Genomic DNA, 8,933 nt, shown 5'->3' on the forward strand with positions numbered 1-8,933 from the left:
GTCCTCTATTCCCCCCAAATTCACATTCACATCTTGAATTTCAGTTATATATGGAAATGTGACCTAACATATTGAGACATGCCACAATACAACAAACGATGATGGTGTTTTAATAACAGGATATATTTTAATTGACTTTTATTTTCTTACTCTCTAAAGGCAGGGCTTGAAGGGTGACTGACTTACTGTGCACAGTATTGATAATGTGCATCATCTGGGCAATTACTTTATTGCCATCAAGTGGACAAATTGGATACTACACTTTTCCATACCCAAAGCAGCAAATACAGCTTAACTGATACCTACTGGTTTTTTTGTTTGTTTTATTATTAATTTTAAATCTAATTATTGGCATTTATGGATGTTGGTGTACAAAATTTTGGAGACATTGTGCATTTCTTCATATTTTGTTTTCAATGAGCCATGCTTAATATGGTTTCTTAAAGTGGTCTCGGACAGTAGTATACCAGCTCCAGCTCAAGACTAAGAAATTTAGAAAATCATGGATTGATGGAATACATATTTTTATTCTTTCGTTCAAATCATACAAAGGACGTCAGGACAGAGACACAACAGTGAGTGCCTATAGCCATTTGTAAAACACGGTGAAGGCTCTGTCGTGGTTTGGGACTGCATTTCAATTAGTGCTGATGGAGATATTCTCTCTTCTACGGAATTATGACTGCAGAAAGGTTTAATCAGTCAAATCTACCATGCATAACCATCTGTGAAGCACCTGATTGGCATGGTAGTGGTTTTACAAAATACAGACTTTAAATCTTGTTAGAATTGTACAAGCTTTTTTTTTTTTTAAACTTATATACTGTATCTCCATGTATGTTTACCTGTTTCAATCGATCGATGCACCCATTTTCAATTTTCCTAACAAAATATAAAGAAGGGGGGCCTGAAGACCTTTTCAGAGTAATGTATGTATAATCATTTTCTTTATAATTTTACTAAAACAAGCATCGATACCGGTACTGGCAGACAATCACTTTTTGGCACAACACCGGCCCTCTGCTGATGCATTCAGGTGTTCTTCCAAATACCGTAATAATGATAAAAAAAAGTATAGGTATAAAAGACAAGACCATGATTTTTGGCTTAAGAACATAGACCGTACGTAAGCTCATGCGTGAGAGTTAAGGTGGCGAAGAACCGGAAAATTCAGCCATCGAAGTGTTTTATTTAAGTATTAATGTTGGAAATGGAATCAGAAAGCTAAACATTATCCAGATTGTACCTGAACGCAGCATACGTGTGTGCTCGTTAGAAGCTCCTAGCTAGCTCGTTAGTTTCACGCAGATCGATAATCCGCGGAGTGTAAAATTTCATAGCAAGGTGACGTTGATGTTCCTTCATATTTTTTCTGCATTACATTCTGAAATGCGTAGACGTGTTTAAAAACTAAGAAATGCTTTGAACGCTTTGCACCCGTCTCAAATTTGTTGATTTGAAGGTTGCTTCGGTAGCTAGCATGCTATGCAAATTCATGTTAGCTTCGCTCCGATTCAGTTTTGATTTAATATAGACAGCTTAGCTTTAGGTGCAATAGATAATTTTGTTTCTAAATAGACACATATTTTAAATACCGTGTAATTAACAATATTAGAGTTACATAAATGGAAATGTTTGCCGACCCATCTTGCTAACTAGCCGGTATGAATGAAGGGGAAGGACTCCATTGTTTATACCGGGTCACACGCTGACCTGCATTTTGACTTGAGATAGTTATCCTTTGTATTACACTAGACATTAAACAGTGAGCAGACAGAGGTCCATTCTGACTATCCCCAGCCTTAAATTCGCTGATTAGATTTGACTTAATTGAGCATTTTTATTCTTATTTTTTTAATTATTCTATCAGCCTAGCACGTCAACAATTCGTTATTAACACTGTTCATCTGTTAATTTATGTACACTGTTATTTATATAGGTACGTGTCTAATGATGATTTATTTATTGGTTAATAATTGTAAAAAGTATAAAGATATACATTTGATTTATTTATTCATACTTTTAAAACCTCCTGGCTTTCTCATAAACTATTAATCCACATATTAAAGAGGGTTCTTAGATATAATCTCTACTATAACAAATGTCCTTGCTGTACATTCTTTTATACAGATGTCAGAGAATAATCTTGATAATGAACTTCTGGATTATGAAGAGGATGAGGAGCCTCAGGGAGTCCCAGAGAGTGGGACCCCAGCAAATAAAAAGGAGGTGAAGGGGTCATATGTATCCATCCACAGCTCGGGATTCAGAGACTTTCTCCTCAAACCAGAGCTGCTCCGTGCCATCGTTGACTGTGGTTTTGAGCATCCCTCAGAAGGTGGATAGCAGGGCTATTTAAAGTTCAAATAAACTCCTGGACATGATCCTGATCATAGAACTACAGCCACACATAATAAATGATTTCTTATGATGTTGTAACTGCACGCTTAGTATGTATATAAAGAAAAATGTATAATTGCCAATTGGTTTTACTTTCAGTTCAACATGAATGCATCCCTCAAGCTATCCTGGGCATGGATATCCTGTGTCAGGCCAAGTCTGGTATGGGAAAGACAGCAGTGTTTGTGCTAGCCACCTTGCAGCAGATAGAACCTGTGGATGGTCAGGTGAGTTTGTCATTACAGTTTTACAAGCTCTCTAATTCTGCGTTGTTATGGGACGTTACATAGTTGGCTAAGAAATTAAAGAAAAGATGTGAATCCTTAACCCCTGCAGCGAAAAGAACAGGTAGCTCTGTTATGCTCTGGGAGCACAGTTCAGGAAGAAGAAAGGCTTCTTTCAGATCAATATGAATTTTTTTTTTTTGATTGATCACATTTATTTTCAAACACATTTCTACAATAGTAGAAGTGAACTCCCAAGACAAGCCTATAGATCAGGGGTGCCCAATCCCAGTCCTCGAGCTCTACTATCCTGCAGCTTTTAGATGCATCCCTACTCCAACACAGCTGAATCAAATGGTGTGATTGCCTCTTCAGCATGCCATCAAGTTTGGCAAAGGCCTGATAACAAGCCATTCAGTTGATTCAGGTGTGTCAGAAGAAGGATGCGTCTAAAAGCTGCAGGACGGTAGCTCTCGAGGACTGGGATTGGGCACCCCTGCTATAGATTGTGTTGTTGGTTAACATTTCGGTGTATGATTATCTACTGTAATTTGCATGTGTTACACACCCAGTGTTTTTGACTACAAACAATACAGACGTTATGTTCAGCATTAGCAAACTTTAATCTGGAATTACTCAGGCTTTGATGAAATCAGATAATCAAAACGTCTCTGTCTGAATGAGAACCAGAAGCGTTTGAGTTCATGTCCGATGTCTTTAGCTTCTAGTCCAGCACGGTGCCTTTAAGATCTTTTTAAGTATTTTCTAATTTGCTCTTTCACATTATAAAGTAGTCATGATTTGGGGGATTTATAAAGGAAGTTTGTGATATTGTAATAGCATTATACAGAAATGAGATAAACAACAATGTACATGCTATATAAAGATGAAAGCGTTGATAAAACCTCTGTGTTGTTTCCTTGCAGGTGTCTGTCCTCGTGATGTGCCACACACGAGAGTTGGCATTCCAGATCAGCAAAGAGTACGAGCGCTTCTCCAAGTACATGCCCACTGTCAAGGTGTCAGTGTTCTTTGGTGGCATGGCTATCAAGAAGGATGAGGAAGTCCTGAAAAAGAACTGCCCTCACATTGTTGTGGGAACTCCAGGACGTACACTGGCCCTCATTCGTAACAAGACCCTCAGTGTGAAGAACATCAAACACTTTGTGCTTGATGAGTGTGATAAGATGCTGGAGCAGTTGGGTAAGTGAGAGGAACCAAGCTGTTTATAGTCGACTCTTGGTGAAGGTTTTTGACCAGTATGTAGGAGTGGCGATAGAGTGTGTCAAGTAAATATTGTTGAGATAAATTCTGATGGTGATTACATACATTTTGCTTATTAAAGGTCATCATTAAGAAATTACACCATATATAGATATATATATAATTTTGGATGTATCATTTATTTCCTTGCAAAAGACATGAGACGTGATGTCCAGGAAATCTTCCGACTGACGCCTCATGAGAAGCAAGTTATGATGTTCAGTGCAACTCTGAGCAAGGAGATCCGCCCCGTGTGCCGCAAGTTCATGCAGGATGTGAGTTTACATGTGGCCATACACGTTATATCTGTGCAGCTTCATGTATGGCAAAAACATCAATGTCTATCGCAACATTATGTTCCTTAGTGTGCACTACAGCAAAGCAAGCCTACACTTAAAAAATTCCAGGGAAAACACTATCTAGACTACTTTTGTCCTTACATTTTACTTATGCTAAGTCATTGGTGACAGTGCTGTATCACTACTATTGCACTATAATGCTGCCACTGGCATTTTGTTTGAAGATTGCAGCAGCAAATTAGTAAATGTGTCATCAGTGAGAGCAGCTTATTGAAAAAGGATGGAAAAAAACCTCCATTTCCTTAAACTTACAAATGTTGCTGCCTGCAGAGTGCTAGCAGTATTAAAATGATGTTCAGTGTTTTGTTTTTTGTTTTTCTCATCGTCAGAAATGTAATGGAAAATAGTCGAGTTTCCTTTTATTTTTGGCCATTTGTTGGTGCCTTTGTCATATTTGCTCATAAAGCAGGCAAATTGAACCTCTCAGCAGTTTAGAATTGTCCTTTTCCAGGTAATCTGTAGATCTGTCTGAGAGACTAATGCTGGTCATTCTGTCCTTTGCTGTGTAGCCGATGGAAGTGTTTGTGGATGATGAGACCAAGTTGACACTTCATGGTCTACAGCAGTATTACTGCAAGTTGAAGGACAGCGAGAAGAACCGAAAGCTGTTCGACCTGCTCGATGTGCTCGAGTTCAACCAGGTATCAGTGGTAATACTTTTGAAAGGAGTTGGAATCTGTTATGTCCATTTTATTTGTTTTAAATCCTTGCTAATTGTTAACAAATGCAGCTTTGTTTTTTATCCTTTTTTAATTTTTTTTAATTTATTTTCTAAAATAACTTGTGTGTCTTGTCCTCTCTTAAACCCTCCCATGTCTGCCTTTTCCAGTACAAATCGGAAAATATGCAAGACTCAGCAGTTTCTTTTATATTCCTCGCAGGTGGTGATCTTTGTGAAGTCTGTAGCTCGCTGTGTTGCTCTGTCCCAGCTACTGGTGGAGCAGAACTTCCCTGCTATAGCCATCCATAGGGGCATGGCGCAGGAAGAGAGGTTGGTGCTGCGTCACTTTAGAAAGAAGAGTGTTTTTCTTTTTTTAAGTTTGTCATATTTTTTGTTATTGTCACGTGAGACTGTCCTCATTGTGTACGTTTTTTTTTCCCAGGCTCAAATGCTTGTAGACAGTGTCAGTACCTGTAAAAGACAGGCTAAAACTAGACCCAACTGACTAATAACTCTTAGTTTTGGATATAATCTTATTCAGTTCTGCAGTTCATGATGCTGTTGCTTCTCTACTCCTGCCAGGTTATCCCGATATCAGCAGTTCAAAGACTTCCAGCGGCGGATTTTGGTGGCAACCAACCTGTTCGGCCGTGGCATGGACATTGAACGAGTTAACATTGTCTTCAATTATGACATGCCAGAGGATTCTGACACATACCTTCACAGAGTGAGTAATATTTAATTTGAGACATTGGTATATTTTCATTTCCAAACCTCCCATTTCTGGTCTTTAAAGCTGAGGCCATGTGTAGCAGTAAATTTCTTGTGTATCGTTCAGGTGGCCCGTGCTGGCAGGTTTGGGACTAAAGGCCTGGCCGTCACCTTTGTGTCAGACGAGAGTGATGCCAAGACCCTGAATGAGGTTCAAGACCGCTTCGAGGTCAATGTAGCAGAGCTACCAGAAGAAATCGATATTTCTTCCTACAGTAAGTATCTTGTTGCTTGCAGGCGTCATGAACCTGGCTTAAAGACGCCCATTTAATAACTATACAAGTATTATAATATTAACTAAGTATTTTGGTGTCACACTGTATACCTCTTTATGACCAGTTTCACCTAGTGACAGCCAGCAACCACTAGCCAACCGGTCAGGGAATGCACATTTTTTCTTAGTGTTGGGAGGTTTCCAGGAGCTCCCTGACTGGTCTGTAGGCCTTAGCTGCAACAGGTATTTGTTTACTGAGAACTTCAGAATCAGAGTCAGAAAGACTTTGTTGTATCTTAATTGCCCCTTGGGGATAAATAGAGCAGCATGACGTTGAAGATAAGGACAGAGCATAAACAGGCAAACAGAATATACAGTATATATACAGTTTTAAAATTACACAGTTTTAAAATTTAAGTGACCTAAAGGTGAATAAATAACTGTAAGTGACTACAAGTGAATAAAGTCTCAGCAGTATAAAAAGAGTTTAGAGTAGTAGAGCAGGACGATATGACCAAAAATATTTATCACGATATACATTTGAAAATTTGCGATAATAACTGACGATATAATTGACACTAGACAAAATACTTTACAACTCCACAACTTTATTAGTGCAAAAAAACCCATCAATGTATTTTCACTTAAAGAAGCAGCTGTTTTTTATGAAGTTATATAAAAATTCAACAGTGCAAATGCAAATTCCTTGCTGACAGTTTAACCAAAAGGCATTTCCAGTGGAAATTGGCCGACATATCCTCAGCATAACCATGTATAATATCCACAAAACTTAAAAGAGGTTACACACACACACACACACACAACACTGTAATATTATGTTGAAGCACAGTACGTATCACTCCGCGAGGCTCCTGCCTACGATAGCTGTAATGCTCCGACAATCTATCAAGCGGTGCGGGTTCGTAGCTTAGCAAAGTCGCACTAAAACATTTGACAGATTTTCGAGCGCCGTGTACGACATAAAATTGTTTTGAGGTCAGTAAACACAACCAGAATTCATACATAAGGCACATGGGATTATAAGGGGCACTGTCGATTTTCAGAAAACTCAAAGGATTGATTTGAAGTGTGCCGTATTTTCCAAAAAACACGGTAATAACGACGGCCCGCTAGCATGCTCTACCAAAAAAAGTGCTTTGTTATGTATCTGAAGGACGAAAGCCAAACCAGTTCCACGCCACTGAAGTTGCAGCATTTTTACAAACTCGTTTCATTCAACGATCCACTTTCGCTCTTCTCATTCTCTGTCGCCGTCATGCTTTTTCCGCCATGTGCGTATGAAAACAAAGGCACTGCGCATGTGCACTTTACTCATATTCTATCGCGATATTTCATTTTCTTATCCTTGCCAAACGTTATACCGGTATTACCGTGAACGGTATGATATGGCCCAGCCTTATAGAGTAGTTTATGTTTCTGGTGTGGGAAATGGTCTTATCGGCTGGAGTTAAAGCAGGGTGGCTTTGGGGACAAAGGTGGCTCTCCTCCTCTCAGTCCTGCAGGAAATGCAGCGGAGGCGTCGCCCAGAGGGGAGCCATTGAAATGTGGGGTGAAGAATGTGAGAGGGGTCATTGATGAATTTGGCTGCCTGTCTAAGGGCCGGCTGGCTGAAAACCTGTGCCAGAGTTCTGACAGGCAGGCCAATGATTTTAGAGCACACTGATGCAGTGTGCTGCAGTCTGTTCCTGTTCTGAAGGCTGACAGAGTCCAACCAGCAGGTAATGGAGAAGGTCATGATGCTTTCCAGGAAGGCATAGTAAAAAGTCATCATGATGGGTGTGCTGACTCCAAAGGAGTTGAGTTCCCTATGAGGTATAGCCGTTGGTGGCACCCCCTGAGGAGTTGTCACACCACTCTACATCACTTCTTCTTCTTTATCACTAGGAGAACCTTTTCGTAGTATCACGCTTTTGATTACAGGAAGTGGTGATTAACATTGTTTAGTATGTATTGTGTTGTCTTGACTGCTAAAATTCTGAATGCATTTTGAGATTTTAGCTCCTCTTTAAAACTAAACTAAGAAGTAGCCATGCATTTGCAAATGAAAGCCTGTAATTATGTGCAGATAACAGGCCATGTTCACATACTACATCACTGCTGTGTAGAAATACTCAAGTGTGATAGCTACTGTATAAAGTTATTATAGAAATTTTCTCTACCTCATGTTAACCTCATGTCTCTTTGCAGTTGAACAGTCCAGATGAATGAAGCGCCCTTCCAGTGAAGATCATGTGATCCCTGTTGTTACTGTGTTTTGGTGGAAGAAAAGAAACCTTCAACATTTATTTTAATGTTTCCATCCAACCATTTGTGAAGGCACGTTCATAGTGATAAAACGTGTTTTGTCATCTCGCTGCAGAGTGTTTGTTTTAGTGTGTTCCTTGTTTAAAAAAAAAAGAAAAGAAAAGAAGCAAAAATCTGTGGATATATTGTTTTGGTTAAAGAAATAAACTTTTATACCTTATTCGACGGTGATGAACTTCACTTTGTGTGCTTTAAACATTTAACGCATGTCAGATGTTAGCATTACATATAAAACTATAACAGGAGTGACCCAGACATAGCTTGGCATCTGCAGATATTGATACCCACAAGCAGAGGGCGCTATCACACAGTTTGAGGAGGTATCCACTGTTGATAAACAGCTGGTGATGTTGCACTGTGGAGAAACTTAATTTGAAACCGTCAAAGTTGAATTAAAATAAAACGTCACATGAAGCTTGAGCACAGGAGCCAGTTTTATCACATAGATCGACCAACAAAAAACTGGTGACTGCTACACTGTACAGTGTCTTAATCTATAATAGAACATGATTGTATACAATCTTGGATCAAAATCAAGAAATGTGTTTTGCAGAATACACTGTGATCCAACATCAAGAAAACATTTATTTGGCTAATAAATTTATCTAAGTTGTATTAAATGCTAAACCAAGGCAATTGGCTCTGATTCAGTTCTTCCTGAATTCTTATCAGTTAAAGATAATGTCTCTTATCTAACAGTGTGAGTTTCAAGGGAA

The 8,933-nt window shown here is 39.0% G+C and overlaps 1 protein-coding gene across 1 annotated transcript; it reads left to right on the forward strand.

Moving 5' to 3' along the window:
* Positions 1-1,134: 1,134 nt before the first annotated feature.
* Positions 1,135-8,388, forward strand: LOC113023989 (ATP-dependent RNA helicase DDX39A-like). The gene is made up of 10 exons (XM_026170526.1): positions 1,135-1,344; positions 2,131-2,338; positions 2,500-2,627; positions 3,551-3,827; positions 4,044-4,162; positions 4,756-4,887; positions 5,128-5,237; positions 5,490-5,634; positions 5,746-5,893; positions 8,101-8,388. Exons 2-10 carry the CDS (start codon positions 2,131-2,133, stop codon positions 8,115-8,117), a joined length of 1,284 nt encoding a protein of 427 aa, XP_026026311.1. The 5' UTR covers positions 1,135-1,344; the 3' UTR covers positions 8,118-8,388.
* Positions 8,389-8,933: the final 545 nt, after the last annotated feature.

The sequence above is a fragment of the Astatotilapia calliptera genome, chromosome 6, assembly GCF_900246225.1.
Source record: "Astatotilapia calliptera chromosome 6, fAstCal1.2, whole genome shotgun sequence".
Lineage (NCBI taxonomy): Eukaryota > Metazoa > Chordata > Actinopteri > Cichliformes > Cichlidae > Astatotilapia > Astatotilapia calliptera.